This window comes from Natator depressus, chromosome 1 (genome assembly GCF_965152275.1).
Source record: "Natator depressus isolate rNatDep1 chromosome 1, rNatDep2.hap1, whole genome shotgun sequence".
NCBI classification, from domain to species: Eukaryota; Metazoa; Chordata; order Testudines; family Cheloniidae; genus Natator; species Natator depressus.
Window position 1 is genome coordinate 254,604,531 of NC_134234.1, and position 18,841 is coordinate 254,623,371.

General features: G+C 54.3%; 1 protein-coding gene across 1 annotated transcript; it reads right to left on the reverse strand.

Moving 5' to 3' along the window:
- Positions 1 to 902: 902 nt before the first annotated feature.
- MFNG (MFNG O-fucosylpeptide 3-beta-N-acetylglucosaminyltransferase) lies at positions 903 to 15,011 on the reverse strand. The gene is made up of 8 exons (XM_074950037.1): positions 13,999 to 15,011; positions 6,949 to 6,997; positions 5,760 to 5,862; positions 5,300 to 5,453; positions 3,534 to 3,619; positions 2,895 to 3,060; positions 2,185 to 2,270; positions 903 to 1,771 (listed from the first exon to the last, which is right to left on the reverse strand). Exons 1-8 carry the CDS (start codon positions 14,446 to 14,448, stop codon positions 1,711 to 1,713), a joined length of 1,155 nt encoding a protein of 384 aa, XP_074806138.1. The 5' UTR covers positions 14,449 to 15,011; the 3' UTR covers positions 903 to 1,710.
- Positions 15,012 to 18,841: the final 3,830 nt, after the last annotated feature.

Here is an 18,841-nt window from a genome sequence, read left to right on the forward strand (position 1 = left end):
CCAATCTGGATGACTCTGTAGAGAGACCACACCCGCATTTTCATCTGCATTCTCACAGAACGCCAGAGGTCCTCCTTGTACACCACTGGCTTTTGAAAAACACCTTCCCTTGAAAAGGCAATTACTTTACATTTCTTTTATTCAGAGCATCCATTGCCATTGAAAGTGGTTTCTTTGCTTTTTAGCTTTCCCCCAGTCTACTCTCTCTGTGTGAGCAAGGACAAAACGTAACTGCTATTCATTTTCCATCAACTAGGAGGGACCTTTGGGTAACACAACAAGCCCAGTCCAGGGCAAGAGACATTCCCCCCAGGATCTGGAAACACTTTGAACAGTCCACAACGCTGCATGTCCCACCTCTCCCTCTCACTCCTTCTTCCCCTCTCTGCTGCACTGAGCAAGGAATGAGGAGCAGATGAAGGTGCCCCCTAGTGTCTGGGGGGCTGAAGAGCAGGGGTAATAAGCTATTTGCCCTTCCGTTTTCACTCCATAGTGAATTAGGGTTTTTTGGCATGGCTCTTAAATCCACAATCTCCAATCTGCTCCTGTGCACTCCTTCACTATCTCCTCCTCCCATCTTCTACCTCATTCTCCCTTTCTCCCACTCCAAATCCTTCTTTAAGACTATCCTCTCACATCCCCTCCTGCCAGGTAGAGGCTGGAGTCTAATGTCAAAGAACAGGCTGGTCATAAGAAAGAGGGATTATCCCAATCCCCAGTGGAGCAGAGAAAAGGGAGAGTGCTCAGGGAGAGACAGAGAGATATCCCCACTTGAATAATGCACAAATCCACACACTCCTCCACCCGCCCATCTCATGGGAGACTCCTGGAAGGTCCCAGCGCTCCGGCTCCAGGCCCCCATCCCCTTCCCAGGGCAGTCCCGGTACAGCGCTTCTCATGGGCTGATCTAGCACGAAGACGTGACCACAATGTCATTTTATTGAAACGGATTATCAAAGACTTGAGTTTCTGACGTGAGAATGTAGCCAAACTATCTAAGCAGAGGCTTAGCAAGGGGGCTGGGGAGGTGGAGTCCTGGCCAGCAGAGGCTCAACAAATGAGAGGACAGAAAAGGCTCTTGTCCAGCGTAGGCTCAGGGAGAAAGGATTTGGGGGCATAAAGGGAGGAGAGAATCTGCCCAGCAGAGACTGAAGTGAAGGCCGGCTGGACACTCCATTCACACGCGGCCCCACGCAGTCCGTGTGGCTCAGGATGCATACAGAGATATGCTCCATCCAGGCAGCAGGGGGCACCAGGTCTCCATCTATTTCTGCACAGCCAGTATCTGTGGCCAAAGTCTCGCTGTGTTCATGGAGGCATCAGGTTATCTCACCCACCTTGTCTCTCGAATATCCTGGGACCGACAGGGCTACAGCTACACTGCCTACATTACCAGAGGCATGTCGACTTCCCCCTCCCACCCATCCTCACCCCCCACAAGGGTCCCAGAGCCCGTGGGAAACTGGGTTGGATTTGAGTGTTCCACCAACAGTGTCCTTCCACATTTTCACCTGGGCGCCTTGCCGTGGATCCTACCCGCTCACCCTGTGCCGTGCTCAGTGAGCACTGACCCACAAAGCTATCGCTAGCTGCAGCAGGGCGGTCACTGCGAAGGAGAGAGGGAGTGCCCACGGCTCCGTGAGTGCCCCACACACACACAACACGAACTGCGAGTCGCTGGCCTGAGTGAGACCCTTTGGGTGTGGGAGCTCAGACGGGCCGTGGGCACCAGGCAGTGTCCGGGTAGAGAAGGCAGTGAAGGGATCGGAACCTGCGGGAGAGAGGATGAAGGTTAGGCGTGCGCTGTCACAGCCGAATGAAGAGGCATGGGAGGAGCGTGTCTCCCTGGTGCCCCATCCCACACCAGATGCTCTCGCTCTGCACTGCAGCTAGTGATCTACACGTACGCCTCCAGACTCCAAAACTTCACAAGGACATGAGGGCGGTTAGAGGTGAGCCCTGGATCCAGATCCAACCAGCGGCAAGATGGGCCCAGCTCCCGCCAGGGCCAAAGCAAATGCCACAAACAACAACAGGGAAGGCAGGATTCCAGCTCCAGCTACACAGCTCTGCCAACGCACGCACCTCACTCCTGAGCAACAGCCTGCCCCCACCCTGTTCCAACCCTGTTTTCATAGGAGACTCTGGGAGCAAGCCAAATGAGCCAGAGACTCAGGCACCCACCTGGAGGGGTCATCGTGCTGGGAGAAGGGGCCGGCCAGCTCAACAGTGTTGAGTTTCTTCTCGAAGACACCATAGCTGAGGGTGACCTGCAGGGAAAGACCATGAGAAAGGAAAGGGGGAAGTTAGGGAACAAGAGGGCAGCTTTGGCGGCTCTCAGCTTTTATGTGTCTGGGATATAGATGTTCCCATCATCCCCCAGCCGGGAACCACTCTACAAGCTTTGCATCCCACACCCAGATCCCCACTGCTTCTCCCCTCTGTCCAGGCTGATTTACAGGGCCAGGCTGCAGGCTTTCACCCCCTCCTCACCTCCATTTCCAACACATCTCCAGCCCCCATCTCTCCTAAGCCTCTCCCCCTTCCTCCATGACATGCAGGGCTGTATCACATGGGCCCCATGCGTGGGCAACAGGCACTTCCTCTGGCAGTGCTGCAGCTCCAGAGGGGAGGGCCCTCCCCCTGCTCTTTGACTGGCAGCAGTTTTACTGGCTAGTTAATTGCCTTTTCATCCTTTGCCCATCATTGCAGAGAAGCGTCTAGGGATGCATTTGTCAGGAAAACCTCATCGAAATAATGTGCGGTTGATTCAATCAGGGTCACAATTACCGCCGGAGTGACGTGAGTCATCGCCCGCCTGCTCCGCTCCTTTCCCGCCGCCCCCTCCAAATCTCTTCTCCAACCTCTCCTTCTCCCTCCCCTTCTCCACTCACCTGCTGCAGGAGCTGGGGCCTGGGGATCAGCTGCAGGTTCTCCAGGTGAGAGTGGAAGAGCGTGTTGGGGAGCAGACGCCCGCCCAGTTTGCACTCAACAACGTAGCCCACGGTGCAGTCGTCCGGGAGGCGGATGAGCTCCGAGGTGCTCAGGAAGTTACTGCCGCTGGAAGAGAATGGGCTGCATTGATCAGTGGGGAAATACAGACATTGAATGGGATCCCCGTCTTGGAGCGGGATGAGAGATCAGGAGCCAGAATCATCCCTGGGGTAACTCCACTGACCTCAGAGATTCACGTCGCCCTGGCCATGAAGAGGCAGGTCGCTGCCCAATTCTGTCTGTTTGCACTGCAAGAACTTATAAAGAGATACCCCCCACTTACATGCCAACTCAGCTCGAAGTGCATGCAGTGCCCAGCACGGGTGAGGCCTCTAGGAGCTACCACAACACAAATACATTTCCTTACCTACCTGCTCTTGCACACTCACAGTTGGGTAGGCACACCCACACTGTGCCCTCTCTCGCGTACTCTCTGTGTGCTCACATACATTCCCACACACACACAAACTCATGCATGATCTTCCGTGACATTCCCCTGGGTTTCTGATGCTCACAGATCTACTGGCTTCACGGCTCACCTGGCCCAAGGTGCCATCTTGACGGCCAGCCTGCGGCTGATGCAGAATCCCGCCCCTCCAGTAGCGAACCAGAAGCGCACGGACCTCTGGGGAGGGAAGAGCAGAGAAAGGCACGGGGCTGACCAATGGGTGCCACAGCTCCTGTACCTGCAGGTCTCAACACCGAAGCACTGGCCATTAGATACACACACAGACCCAGCTATAACCCACCTTCTGCACCACAACATGGGGTGGCACAGAGCAGAGCCTGGCTTCACGGCATCAGCTGGTCGAAAATGCAGGACAACTGTGCTACTACCATAGTACCAGAATTCTTCCCTCAGCCCAGTAGCAAAGGGGGGCCCTCATATGAGAGATAAGGAGTCCAGAGATGAGGGCAGATTAGCTGAACATAGAGGCGGAATTCTCCCCTCACTCAGAGAAGGGGTGGTCCCTCTGAAGCAAAGGCGTCCTATTCGTAGTGCGGTATGGGATGAATCTCTTAGCAGATGGGGTTCCACTGAGGAGCAGCATGTGTGTGACTGCCTCTCTCTGGGCTGTGCATTGCTCAGATTGAGCCTGCACATGCTGTTGTGGTTGTGTGACACAGGACCAGAAAGGGTTAAGCAACTTGCAAGTTAATTGACCCAGATTTAACCTGTAGAGACATATTAGTAGATAATGTTTCTGGTTTTGTGTGTTTACACAGATATTGCTAGAGGTGAACAATGTAACCAAACAGTTCCTGCCTATCACCTCAGAGATCAAAAGGAGATATTAACAGTTAAATGAGCTGTGACTGGAGTGATATCACTGTCTTGATTTCTCTTTGGAGAATATATCAAATCACCTGAAAATGGTGGGAGATAGGCAATTGCCTTATGTTAATCCATATAGCTAATTACCAGAGATGTTTAGGAAATAGGAGGTTACTTCAAAGACACTATTGTTCACCCAAGAACTGCATGCAGTCAAAAGGCTGCCCAGAAACTGTATAAAGGGCTCTTGGGATCTGATCCTTTTTATCTCAGATCTGCTTATGCTGCATCAGGGGAAGTTTGCGCCACAAGATTGAGATCTCCAGTTCCATTCTGGGTCACCCTGATACTGAACATTGGATTGAACCTATGGACTAATTCTGAAAGAACTCTTTGCAATTCTAGAGCTCACCGTCTCTACTATGAACCTGACCTAAGGACTCTATTCATGTCTGTATGTATAATGATCTTTTAACCAATACTCTCTCTTTTCTTTTTTTAATACATTTTAGTTTAGTTAATAAGAATTAGCTGAAAGCATGTATTTAGGTAAAATCTAAAATATTCATTATCTTGGTGGGCAATGTGTCCGATCCTTTGGGATTGGTAGAACTTTTTCATATGATGAACAAGATATTCAATAATCCTTATCATATTTGACTTAGCTGTCTGAGTGGGAGCCAAAGGCTGGGTTGCTTTAAGGGAAATGTGTTCTTGGCTTCTGGGTAACCAATAAGGTATTATAGAAGCTGTTTTGTAGTGAGCTAAGTATTAGAATAACCACCAGTTTGGGGAATTGTCTGCTCCATTCTTTATATAGTTTGCCCTAACTGAGAAATCTCAACATAGCCTCCCTGGGACTTTGGTCACAGGTTGCATGGGACCAGACTGGGTCCAGCGGAGGCCAGGCCTGGAGCCCTCCTCTTTTAGGGGTTTGACAAGACATGTGTTCAAGAACCATCAGTTCCCTTCAGAATCCCCAATGAGCCAGTCAGCTGCTTGGCCCCGTTGCTGCGGGGCAGGATTTACCGTCTGATTGTTGGGCATTGTTTCGAAGGCTTGGATGGGCCGGTTCAGGCTGGGCTTCCCAATGTAAATGTCCCGGGCTGGAGAGAAGGAAGACAAGAGCTTCAAGAGGGCCTGTGGGTTTAGGTAGTTATCATCATCCAAGTGGCAAAACCAGCTGGCAACAGACAGGGAGACAGACAAGAGGAGGTTAGGTCAGGAGGCTGCTGCTGACTCAGCTTCATGTCACGGGCCTTATTGATAAAGGTCGCGTGCAGCTACACGCTGATGGCCTTTAATCAGCACCTCTGCAAACTAGACCCTTCTTCATCCTTTCCCACTGGAACTCCATTCACAGCCCCCTCTTAGTCACACAAGCAGCCACCGGTTAGCAGTGACAGCTTCCCATCCCTACCAGCCTGCAGTGGGAAGTTCCCTCCCACGCCCCTGTGAGCAGGTGTGAAGGCCACCCCTGTGTGCTCACCTGAGGCCGCTGGCCAAGAATGCATCAAACTCGGCTGCCATCTTACAGGAGAGGGCTGGGTGGCTATGCTCTGCGGAGCAGTTTGTGAATACCACATGGTCACCTGCGGGGAAAAGAGACAAAGCTCCTGATCACTGCATTCTCACCCCACTCCACCCGCCTGGCCTGGCCTGGCCAGGAAACCCCTCCAGCCAGAGAGAGCAGGAATCAATCACTGTGTTAATTCAGTCCTGGCCTTCTGACATTCACACCCTGCTCGCCAATGGGGTCCCCACGTCTCTCCTGCCTGTTCCCACCTCACCCTGCTCTCTGGATTCTATCTTCTTCCTATTCATACAGCTCTTTGCTTCACAGCGTACATGCTGCTCACCTAATGGAACACCAGCCTTGCCCTGGAGGAGACCCCATCCCTTCTGCTGGGCTGAAAGGGAAAAACTTGTCTCTGTGGGTTTTCAATCCCAGACTTCTCCCCACACAAGCAAGACACCAGCAGGAATGAGTTCACTCCTCACTGATGGTGGCACTTAGTCTGCGCCATGCAAATGATCTGTCGCGGAGCTTGAAGCACCGTGGCATGTGGGCGCCTCACAAGCATTAATGACCTTCTCAGGAAGTCAGGCTAGACATGTGGCATTCCCTTCTGGCTGTAAACTCTCCAACAACAGCACTGTGATGCAAGGAAGTACCATCCTCCCCATCCTGCAGATGGGGAACTGGAGCAGCCAAAGGGGAAGTGGCTTGACACAGGAAGCCTGTTGCAGAGGCAGGAATTGAACTGAGCTCTTCCAAGTCCCAGACCAAGGGCTTTAACAACAGGATCCTCCTATCCACCACTGTCTGGGACAGAAGACAGAGGTGCCCGACCCCCATGTTACCTCCCAGCTGTTCTTCAGGACAGCTGGAATCCTTGCAGCTTCTCCCGGCACGTGCTGTGCCAGTCTCCTGTCTCCCTCCTTTCAAAAGGCAAGCCCATCCCTCCGACTTTTCAGAAGAGAACTAAGCTTAGCTGAGCCTTGTCCCCAGAGTGAATCAGTGTCACTCCTGCTGGGGGCTCTGCGGGGTTCATCCTATCACACAGATCCAGAAGGGCACCCTATTGTGTGTAGGAGGAGGAGAACCAGCCTCACTCAGGGCCTGATCCAAAGCTCACTGGAGCTGGGGAGCTGCGTGATAGGAAAGACTGGATTACCCATTCTCTTCTTCAGGGTTTCGTCTTCTTCGTCAGTAAAGACATAGGTCTGAGAAAACAGGAGAGAGAGGAGAGGGCGAAGTTACTCCAAGGCCCGGCGCTGGCTACATTTCTGGCCTCCCAAGCTGTCACTAGGCCTCCTGCCTCCCCATTCCGGCCTGTGCCTTTGACATCCTGCAGCTGCCTCTCGCTAGGCCAAGGGAGGTGGGAGCCGCTGCCCCAGTTCATTGCTCACCCACCTCTCCTGCTTCTCTTGCAGGGGTAGTGGGTGGATAAATAATCCTCTTAGAGCCCTGTGCCCTGCTCGCAAAAGGCAGGCACAGATCCTACAGCCTCCTCCTTCTCCAGGCGACACTAGCTGCAGGCCAGAGAGAGATTTCCCCTTGGTTCAGGGGAGTGAAGGAAAGGGGCTCAAATCCCAGGTCGTCCTCTGCAAGAGGAGCTGGGAACCCTGGAGGTTAGCTCCCCCACAGAGCTGAGACCCCCTCCTGTGTTCACACTGGGAAGGTTCCCTGACAGCCAGGGAACCCAGGAGTCCTGGGGTCAGATTCCCAGTAGTTCCAGTGAAGTCAATGGGGCTATGCTGATTGACACCAGCCAAGGATCTGGCCCATGGAGTCTTGTTTTCTTCAGGGAGACTCCCAGTAGCTGGCCAGTGCAGCAGAGAAGCCTGTTCTGAGGGCTTCATTATAATATGCACCCTTGTTACCTGTAGAGTCTGGGGACCTGTTCTTGAGCAAACTCCCACCCCCCACCGCGCATGGCCCTGCCACCTGGTGAACGGAGAACTCGGGCAGCAAGCCGGGGGTGGGGAGGCCCAGCTTTGGGGTTTGAACGATGTCAAGCAGCAGACGAAAGCAGCAGCTTTGTGGTCAAAGGAGACATGGGTTAAGAGGGGAACATCTGTTTGTGTGTATTGCAGTTATAGCCCCTTGCTGCTTCCCAGACCCCCCCCCCCCCCGCTCGGGTCCATCCACCCCCCTGCCCCACCAGCCGCCATTCTATGACACATCCCCCCGCCCCAGAGGCAGAGGGGGATCACGGAAAGCTGAGAAAAGCTCCCCTCATGCGGAAAATGTGCTTTCAAGGAACTAAAGGGGCTGAAAGAAAGAGACACAAGCCTTAAACAATCTCCCCACCAGCTGCCCGCAGGCTGGTTAAACACAGCGCCTGGGCTGGGTGCTGGCGGGAGGAGGGGGAGAGTACAAGGGCATTCAGATGGGCACCTGAGAAAATGGCTCTGGCACTGGGCCAAGGGAACCCACACCACACACCCTAGCTATCAGCCCGGGTGCTGCATCCCGGCTATTGGGCAAGGCGCAGGAGGGCGAAGGGGCCAGAACGCCAAAGGAGGGAAGCCAGGTTATGAACATTGGAATGGGCAAGCCTGGGGGAAGGGATGTGAAGAGGTTGTGCTGAAGGGCAGCTGGCACCGGCCGATCCACCGGAGCGACAGGCTCTGAAGCAAGAGGGTGCAGTAGGCAGTGCCGAGAGTGCCGGAGGGGCGAGACGCCGGGGCAGGGGAGGGGGATCCCCTCAAGGGCAGTTAGGAAAGCTGCCTCCAGGAATACGTTCAGCACAGATGAGGGTGCACTGTTTGACGAGGCAGTGGTAGATGGGGGCCGCACATCTGTGGGGAGAGGGTAAGTGGGGAGATCACCCTCCGTCCCCACCCCAACTCTGCTGTGCCTTTCCAGCAGGACCTGGAGAAGCCACTCCAGTGGTGTCAGAGTTCTTCCCACACTACGCAACCCACCCCCCTCACGCCCATTCATTCAGGTCTCTAGATAGCAGGGACCCTGTCCTGCCCCCCAGCCCCTGCCCTCCACTTGTGTCCGAAAGGTGACTGCAGCAGAAGAGCCAGTGTGCCAGCTGACAGCTCCCTCCCCACCCCACCACGCCTGGTGGAGTCACTGGAGAGATGGCCCGCCCTGTCTCCCTCAGCGGGGCTGCCCAGGAGGGCTGGGACAGGAGAGAGTCGGGAGGGCCCCCGTTAGAAACCTGGCAGAGGGCATTTGCTCCAGCCCAAAGGTCCGTCTCTCCAGGAGATGCCAGCCTCCGTTATCCACATTGAAGGTGTCTGGAAGGGGTTTGCTGGAGCCTCAAACCACATCTCCCTCCACCCCTGCCCCTGCAGGGGACACCCAGCCACTTCCAGACAGGGCCAACTTGGTGCCGCTTTTACCAGCTCAGCCGAGGGAGGGAGAAGGTTCCCTTTGGGTCCTCTGGTCGACTGCTGGGTCTGTCTAGGTTCGGACATCCCGCCGGTCGCCACGGTATCCCAGCACCTACAGACTGCCCAACGGGCTTGGTCTGGCAGACAGTCAGACGCAACAGAGCTGGAGTTCAACCACACAGGGCAGCCTACAACGGGGAGGCTGACTGGGGGTGGGATTCCCAGCCCCCCGCTCTCAGAGCCCCTGTCTAATGCGTGGAGCTTGCAGTGGCCTTTGTCACTCTTCCTACAGTGGAGTGGGCTTGGGAAGGCGGAGGGGCTTGGATGCGAGTCTATCCTTCGGTTCTGAGGAGGAGCAGCAAAGGGGGGGAAGGAAAACTCCAACTGGAACCCAAGTGCAAAGGAAAGTCTGGAGCCCTTGCTGCTAGACAGCCTCATCTGGCAAGCTCCCACGGCTGGAGAAAAGGACCAGGCTTTGGGCCTGCACAGCCCATGCTGCCAGTGTGTTCATTAGCAGCATTGCAGTAGTGCATCAGGACTCCCACCCAGGCCCCATCGTGCTGGGCACTTTACAGACAGACACAAGGACAGTCCCACCCCAGAGAGCTCGCACTCCAGAGTTTAGACACCATGCAGCAGGTGAATAACCTGACAGGCTGGAGTGAGGGAACAGGCCGGGATCCAGGGGAACTGGAAATGTCAGGGCCACCATCAGCATCCACCCTCACAAGATTAAATTTAGCTCTTCTCCTGGCAGAGCCAGCCCTGAAAACACAAACCCATCACCAGGGGTGAAAGCTTGTCACATATTAGCCCTCAAGAGAGGCAGCAAAGTCCAGTGAACAGGGGCACTGGGCTGGGACTCAGGATACCTGGGCTCTATTCCCAACTCTGCCACTGACCTCCTGGATGAGTTTGGGCAAATCACTTCCCTGCTCTCTGCCTCAGTTTCCCCTCCCATCCTTTGTCTGGGTTGTCTATTTAGGCTATAAGCTCTTTGGGACAGGAAATGCGTGTGTGCAGCACCTAGGGCAATGAGGCCTGATCTTGGCTGGGGTCTCTAGGCTCTGCAGTTACTAATAATAAGGATCACAGGTTATCCCGACTCCTGCAAAGCCACCCAGATCTGGCCTTTGGGGCCCCATGGAACCAGGCTGGTCCATTTGAGAGGATCCCAAGCAGATTCTCAGCTCAACGCCAGCACCACCCCGTGTGGCACTGATAACACAGACAGCTGCTGTAAGGAGGAGGCTCTGTGGCTTAGCAGCCAGCATGTCCCCAGACCACAAGACGGGGAAGCTCAGTTAGCATGAGCAGCAGCTTGGTTTAGTGGAGTAACTGCAAGACTGAGAGCAAGTGACCCCTGCAGGTTAGTCCTAGTTCTGTTACCAACCCTCTCTGTGCCGATAGCCATGTCCCTGCCCTTTCTGCCTTCGTTTCCTCACCAGGCTAACGTTACTTGCCTCCCTCATCGGCGTGGGTGTTACGGGGATGAATGAATACTGCTGAGTGCTAGCTGGGGGCTCAAATTCCCCAGAGTGCACCCAAAAGCCTTCATAGGATGGGGTCTGGTGCAGTGGGACACCTGCCCCTTGCAAATCGGACAGGCTGGTATTTATTGTGCAAAACTTTCCTGGGTATAGAAAAATTCAAAAGCAAAGCATGTTTGATTTTGCAACATTTCTGTTTTGTTTCTAATGAAAACTGAAAGCTTTTGTGTTACAGTTTTTCCTTTCGCTCCCTTCTCCCCTCCACCATCACCTTTTTCACTGGCATGGTAAAAGGGGGAGGGGGACAAAGGGAGGGAAAAAGAGGAAAAACTAAAGGTTTTCAGTACAAAAAAGTCAACAAACAGCTCTTTTTGAAAACATTTTTTGAAAATTCCTCCCCTTCACCCTGCCCCCCTTTTTTTCCAGCCAACTCTACTTGAAAAGCTTTCCTCTGTGTTGGCAACTGTACCAGACCTCAGCACAAACAGTGGCGCTCCCCTTCTACAGCAGGACCCAGGGGGGTCAGGCACATATTTTATAGAATCACAGAGTCACAGAAATGTAGGGTTGAAAGGGACCTCGAGAGGTCATCGAGTCCAGCCCCCTGCACGGAGGCAGGACCAAGTAAACCTAAAGTGTCCCTGACAGGTGTTTGTCCAGCCTGTTCTTAACAACTTCCAGTGATGGGGATTCCACAACCACCCTTGGAAGCCTGTTCCAGAGCCTAACTACCCTTACAGTTAGCAAGTTTTTCCTAATATCTAACCTAAATCTCCCTTGCTGCAGATTAAACCTATTATGTCTTGTCCTACCTTCAGTGGACATGGAGAACAATAGATCACCATCCGCTTTATAACAGCCCTTAATATATTTGAAGACTATCAGGTCCCCCAATTTTTTCTAAAGTTTTTTTTAACCTTTCCTCATAGGTCAGGTTTTCAAAACCTTTTAACTTTTTTGTTGCTCTCCTCTGGACTCTCTCCAGTTCATCCACATCTTTCCTATAGTGTGACACCCAGAGGCCTCACCAGTGCCAAGTAGAGAAGGACAATTACCTCCTAAGTCTTACATACAGCACCTCTGTTAATATACCCCAGAATGATATTAGCCTTTTTTGCAACTGCATCATATTGTTAACTTATAGTCAGTTGTGATCCACTGTAACCCCTGGATCCTTTTCTGCAGTACTACCACCTAGCAAGCTATTACCCATTTTGTAATTGTGCATTTGATTTTCCCTTCCTAAGTGAATTATTGAATTTCATCTTGTTGAATTCAGACCAATTCTTCAATTTGTCCAGGACCTTTTGAATTTGAATCCTGCCCTCCAAAGTGCTTGCAACCCCTCCCAGCTTGGTGTCATCTGCAACTTTTATAGCTTTCACACAGAGAGAGAGAGAGTTTCAGGTAATTTGGGGTGCTCCAGAGAATCTTCTCACTCCCACTTCCCCTTAATTCTTGGCGTGGCCAGAATAGACAGGTGTCGATTATGTTTGGGGTAAGGAAAATTGTTTTGCAAGCGCACTCAGAAACACCAAGGCCGGCTATAATCATAGTGCCCATGTGCCAGCGCTCAGCCCACCTCATAGCACGTATATGCCAAGAAGTATGGTATCCACTAAGAGTCATTAGAGGGTAGGAGGCAGAGCACTCAGGGCTTGGAGAAACATGTCTAGAAGGGGAAGTATGATATTTCAGATGCTAACGCACATAGAGGAAGTGGGTTCAAAATAGGACATGGCTTCCTCTGACAAACCGCAACTGACTAGGTAGCGGAAAGCACCAGACAGTTACAGCTCAGCATGTGGAAGGGAAAACTGCCCTTACCCAGAATGCCCTGTTCTGTCTCAGGTGCTCTTTTCCTCTGCACCCCCATAACCTAGCCTTCTCATTTAGGCCCCGATTCTGCAACTAGCTGTGCATGGGCAGACCTGTGAGCCCCCACTGACTTCTGTGGGGTTCTGTGCAAAGCCACTTGCAGGATAGGGGCCTTAGGCTGCACCTGCACTTACAGCACCACAGGGGAAAAGGGGACCCCAAAGCAGGGAAGCAGCAGTCAGAGAACCCTCCCAGCACCCCTTCAATTATCATGAGATTAGCAATGGGGCAGCCACTAGGCACTGATTTAGCGGTGGAGTTGGTACCATGGCCTCTACCGGCTGACCTGTTTAAACATAGCCCAAGTGCCTGGAGTCTACAATGAGCCCCACGGGGGCTTTCCCCAGGCTTTCCCCATTACGGAGGGAGATCCCAAGTAGCAAACGGTGTTTTCCCCCAGCCATTATTAAGTCCATTGTGGGTCACCAGTGTGCACTGACCTAATGCGCCCCAAACCAGCTCTCCCACCAGAATGTGAAACTCTCAAGACTCCGCTGGGTGAAGGGGGAAGAACCGTCCAGGCGCCAGTAGCAGAACACAGAAACAAGAGCCACACACACAGAGGGGGGCCGAGGAATAGTCACCAGAGCGCATGTGAATGGATTTGGTGCTCCAGCATGCGAGAGACTGACTGCACTGAGACAGACATGGGGCGTGCAGACGCTGTGCTTGCACCCACATGCAGCTCCACTGCACCCCTCCTGCTATTCCAGCCCTGGTCCCCACTCACTCAAACTCAGCTACATGGCACCTCTGTGCCCTTTGCTGAGCTAACCCTGGGCTCTCCCCACCTCTCAGCCAGGGCACAGCATCTTGTTCTCAGGCACCCGTGGCCACTCCAGGCCCAGGCAGTCCTTCCTGAGCAGACACTGCCTAAACCAGATGTGGTTTTGTGAGGTGTACAAACGGTGTGAGACGGGAGGGAGCAGCTAGTCTGAAACCGCACAAACTCATTCCACTTGTGAGCAAAGATCAGCAGTTTGAATCAGGCCTCTGAGGGTGAAAGAGCAGTGCACTCAACCCCGCCATGCCCCACGCATGTTTTAACCCCAGCAGCTGAAGGGAGGACAGCTGTCGTCTATGTGCAGCATTACAGTTTGCACCCCTGGTGTAGCTGGATTTAAAGGAGGGTGAACGGCCCCACTGAGGCTACACTTAGGTGAGAGGCTGACGGTCCCTGTCAAATATCACTCTTCTGCCCAACCCTGTGCGAACAGCCAGGATATACCCCTGTCTCTCTCTAGAGGGCTTTCCCCTGAGCCTAAAGCTGGTTCAGACCCAGTTAATAGAGCCCTCCACCCAACCAGGGTGAGGTGTCCCTGTCTCTCTGCACAGTGGAATAGACATGATGTCAGAGACGCACCGAATGGGACAGTTGTTCTTAACCACCTTCAGCACGACCCTTTCTTCAGTATAATGAGTCCTTATTCCTCCCTGCAGGCATTAGATTCCTCCTGTCCCCAGCATGCCCACCAAGGAGGCCTCTGTCCCCACCTCCATACACACCTGCTCTTTTGCCTTGGATATCCAAGTGTCCAGCAGCAGCTCCAGCCTGGTTTGGTGGAACCTCTTGGTTGTCTTCACAGCAATGAAAACCTCTCCAAGCTCCAGGCCTCTCCTCACACTAGAGCCCACCTTGGAAGGGCCCGGTGGCTCTTTCAGCTCCTGCCTCCTGTTGCTGTCTCCTAGCACATCCGCTGGGGACATTTTAGCCTGGTGCTCCGGGATATCCGATGTCCCATCACCAACCCCTTGGTAGCGGACCACCTCTTGAGTGCCATGGTGCCTCATGGAGAGGAAAGCCATGGTGACAAGGAGCAGAGCAGCTCCAGAGAGACAGCGGAGGAGATGCCGACGCATCACTGCCAACTTCCAACGCCACGGAGAGAAGCCCAGCAGGCAGAGGGAGCTTCTTCCTCTGCACCCCAGGGTCTGTGAGCCCCACGCTGGCCTCATGCCTCCAAAAGGGGAGGACAGGCAGGCTGAGGCCCAACTAGGACATGGCCATGGAAAGTAATGGGAGGGGAGCAGAAAGTGGCAGTGAAATTCTTAGAGAGCCAAACACCAAGGCCAAAAGGCACTGTTGCCCCTGGGATGGGGGAAGCCTCCAGGAAAGAGACACAGGGACCAGGAAGACCTGATTTTCCAGCTGGCAGGACAGGTGACAGGCAGACACCTGCAGGCCAGCAAATTACACAGCCAGAGCTGAACTAACCCAGACCCCAGGCTCTTAGCTGAGAGGCTGGGGGTCCTGGGCAGGTGCCTGGTCAGGGTGAAAGGTCAAGGGTCCAGGAGGAGAGTCCATTCCATGCAAGGGGCTGAGGGTCCCAGGTTTCCAGGAGGCGTGATGGGGGAATATCCAGGTGAGTGACTCTGGTTTCCAGTTTGCTGGAGGCAAAGGGGCTGACCCAGCGTCAAAGGATGCATCAGGACAGGTCCCAGGCTAGAGGCTGATGCAGGCAAGAGGCTGGGGACAGCCAGGTCCGGGGAACGAGCAAGCGAGCTGCCTTCCACCTGCTCTGTCTGCTCAGCTCTCACTGACTCCCTCTAGCTACAAGCACCAGGCTCCGCCCACCCCTCCCTTGGGCAGAGGGTAGGCGGGGCCCTTCAGCCTGTGGGGAATCCTGGCTAGCTGTCCCCTCTGCTCACAGCTGCTGCCCTGTGGGCTGCTCCTTGTGTCAGGCCAGGGGAAAGAGCTCAGTTAGACTAAACTGGGAGCCTCCCTGAAGGAGGAAGTTTCCAGGGGCCTGACTCTCATGTCATCAACCTGAGGGGAACATGCTTCTGCCCCCACCCCCAACTCTCGGGGAGCCTCTCAAAACTGAACCAGGCTGTCCGGGGGTTGAGGGGGAATTCACCCCACACTGCAGCCGCTTCGCAGTGACACTGGGGGGCCCAGCAGGCACAGAGCCAGCGTGACACCCCTGCAAAAGGCGATATGCTGGCAGGGCTGGAGGAGGCATGGCCAGGAGTTCCATTGGCCCCTTGGAACTTAGAATGGCCCATAGGAGCCATTGCAGACAGCATGCAAGCTGGGACAGCCCCTGGCCACTGAAGAATCAGGAGGCACATTGCCTCCCAGGTCAGTCTCTGTGCCAGGCTCAGCACCAATGCAGAGATGAATTCCCCACCAAGGGTCTTTCCCAACCCCTCTTCCCAGCTGCCAGGGCAGCTCCAGGTCCAGTCTCAGGTTCTGTAGGGTCCTATGCAAAGTAACACAAAGTAGCTAGAAAGCCAGCTTCACTGGCTCACTGCCACTCCTTGCCCTGTTTCAAGGGAGAAGGATAAGGCATCCCTACACTCCAGCGATCCCCAGCTGTTGGAACTGCCCCTTGGGCCCATGGAGCAGTTGGGCATAACTTAGAGCAGCCCCAAGGTTTACAGCCATTTGCGCTCTCCCTTGTTTCACATATCTCAGCAGCAGCTGGGGATCTAGCCCTTAGCTTAGATATGTTGCTCACCATGCCATCTAACCCTGCTCAGAGCAGATCGCCTCCACACAGTGCTTAGGCCAGTGGTCGGCCATGTACACTGCAGCTGCTGCTGTTAACCCCTGTGGCACTGAGCCAGCTTGAGCAATGGCAGGGAAGTTTTGCAAACTGCCCCTAGGGAAGGCTATAGCTAGTGAAGGACTTGAAGTCCACCCCCGGCCCTTGACTGCACTTGCACGCAGACACACACTCCAGCAGATCCCCTCCCCTGAGGACAGGCAGAAGAGTTTTTCTAAAGGAGTCTTTACATTGGGATTGTACAAGGCTTTTACAGCTGGTAATTGGTGCCCACGGCGGCTAATGGCATTCCACCTGTTCCTTAACCCGTGACTCATTCCTCTGCAGCAGGCAGCGTTACCTCCCCGGGGCAGGGAATTCGGGCACCCCCCAGGGAGGAGTGATACAGTCCAGGGTGGTACCGAAGCCAGGGAACATTACTGGGTTAATGTTTACCTTCGATTCCTCTCTTCCCCTCCATCACATCTGGAACCAGCTGGAGCTGGGCTTGTGGAATGGATCAGCTTAGGCCAATGTGACCCCTGAAACAAACCAGGAGGGAATGGAATGACTCCTGGAAGGAGCCTGGGAGGGGCAGTGCTGTCTAGTGGTTAGAGCAGTGTGGTGTGGGGGTCAGGATCTCCAGAGTGCTATTCCAAGCTCTGCCAGACTTGCTTTGTGACCTTATAGAAGTCATCCTTGCCTCTGTTTCCCTATCTTTAAAATGGGGATAACGCCTACATCTATGGGGTCCTCTCTCATCCACATCTGCTGCCATATGTTCAGGTGACAGCAGTGGCCCCGATGACCGTTTACGTTCTGCACCAAACAAGAACATCTCCAAAGATCTAGTGTCTCCCCAGCTCTCGTAGGAGGCTCCCCGATGGCTGTATTTGTAGAACCCTTTGAACAGCAGCACATTCTTTCACGGATTGGTGGGGGCACAGCCATGGCATTCAGAGGTGCACCATTCTAGTTAGCCAGCCTGGGGATTACTGCCATGCACGCTCCATGGTGGCTTGCCTGGAGACTGCTCAGGAGCCGCAGCAGGGGCAGAAGGCAGCTGCCTGATCCTTAATCACTGTCAGGGATTTCCCTACATCCCGTGCCCCCCAAACTCCCCCATCTGCCTCCCAGCGGTCAACTAGTTATAGGCAGTGTTGCCAATTTAGTCATTTTCCACCCCACTCCCCCTGTAAATTTGAACACCCCCTCTAATTTCAACTCCTGGGGGAAAACACTGTGTGGTTCACAGACAGCCCCATGGCTCCAATGCTCCAGGAGCTGCACTGGCTGCCTGTTAGGACCTGGGTGCAGTGGAAGGTGTCGTTTTTGACCTCTAAAGCCCTCAGCGGTTTGGGTTCTGTCACAATTGCACTCAATGGCGGCACTTGAGCAACAGTCTCCCTTGTTTCAGTGGGAGGGGGTTGCTAGCAGGGCAGTCTCCAGGAGGGGTCACCCTTGGGCCTTGCTTCCACACTGGTCCAACAGAAGTCACTTTGCAAGAGGCACCCTGGTGGCATAAGTGGCATCCCTGGGATGGGTGTGGTGAGGGTTCTGAGGGGGGTGGAGGGGGCACACGTCTGGACAAGGGTGAAGTCTCTGGCTAATGCCTGGGCTACGTTCTGTACTGCTGTAGGGCTGCTCCAGGAGGTTGCTCTGGGTTTTTGTGGCTGTAGGTAAAGACGCAGGCACTGATGTAAGAACAAATTACCTCATCCCAGGGGAGCTGTGAGGATCAGTGAGTTCATCTTTGCCCAGAGCTGGAAAACCACAAAGCACTAGCTCAGGGCTAAGCATCGTTATGGGGACACAAAGGGGACTTGGGCCCAGGCAGAGGATGGGCTAGACAATGCCAAATACCCACCTCCTGCGAAAGCAACAAGCATTCAGCCTATGCTGATCTCTGCCCCTCCCAGCCCATGTTGGCCCAGTCCTGGTCTCATGCAGACCTGCATCCAGGGCTCTCCTCCCTTCATGCTGCTCCCCATCACCCCTAGCATGGGGCTGTGCTGGGGGGCCCCAGCACTGCCTGGCCCACACTTTTTTCCAGCCCTGTGTCTGCCTGCTCATACCAGCTCCAGCGCTGTCACCCTCCCCCATCCTCTGCAGGTCCCCCAGCGCTCCCCAAGCACCCAGCCTCTCCCAAGTGCTAAAGGACTCTGCAGCTCGGTCAGCAATTGCTCTGCAAAGCGGCCCTGGCACCTATGGAGGGAGGGTTCTCCAAGCTAACCGCATGCCTGAGAGAGCTATCACTCCCCGAGGGGTGCTTCTAACACCAGCCACTCTCCCAGGAGTGTGCTGCACACACACCGCCTCCTGACCCCCTCCACTCCTCTCCTTCCTTCCCTTCATGTCAGTCTCTTCCCCACTCTGCTTCTCTGTTCCTCCTTTTCCCTCAGCATGTGAGAGGAGGGGGCAGGATGGGGGGGGGCTGGATTTCAGGCACAGCTGGTGCCAGCTCCAGAGTCAGAGTGGCGGGGTGAGGACAGCCTCCGTTCGAAGGGTGAGGCAATCCCCAACCTTCCAGCAGCCCCGCTGGCTTGCCCCTCTCCTATTGTTCCCCTGGAGAAGGACCCAGATGGCAGAAGCCCCAGACTCCCGGAGGTAACCAGAGCTACAGGAACAAAGGCTCTGGGAGACCCGGGCAACCTCAATGTTCCCCTGACTTTCCCAGAGAGGGACCAGCTGCCTGAGTCTGAGCAGGGGAGAGAGCAGGTTAGGAGAGGCATGAGGTAGGGATAGGAGAGAAATCCCCCAGCACCCCAGTCCTGCTGTTAATGCAAGCAGCAGCCCCTCCTCCGTTCCCATTATAAATGGTATTTAATTCTCTTTTATATACAGGTTTCCAATTAAAAAGG

Bases quoted from the DNA above. Each gene is read 5' to 3' on its own strand.
- MFNG (XM_074950037.1), bottom strand. From the start codon at position 14,448: ATGAGGCCAGCGTGGGGCTCACAGACCCTGGGGTGCAGAGGAAGAAGC. The intron at 5,863-6,948 runs GTAATCCAGTCT...TTTTCCCCGCAG, and splicing joins AACCCTGAAGAAGAGAATGG to GTGACCATGTGGTATTCACA. The intron at 2,271-2,894 runs GTGAGTGGAGAA...CTTTCCCTGCAG, and splicing joins GGCCCCAGCTCCTGCAGCAG to GTCACCCTCAGCTATGGTGT.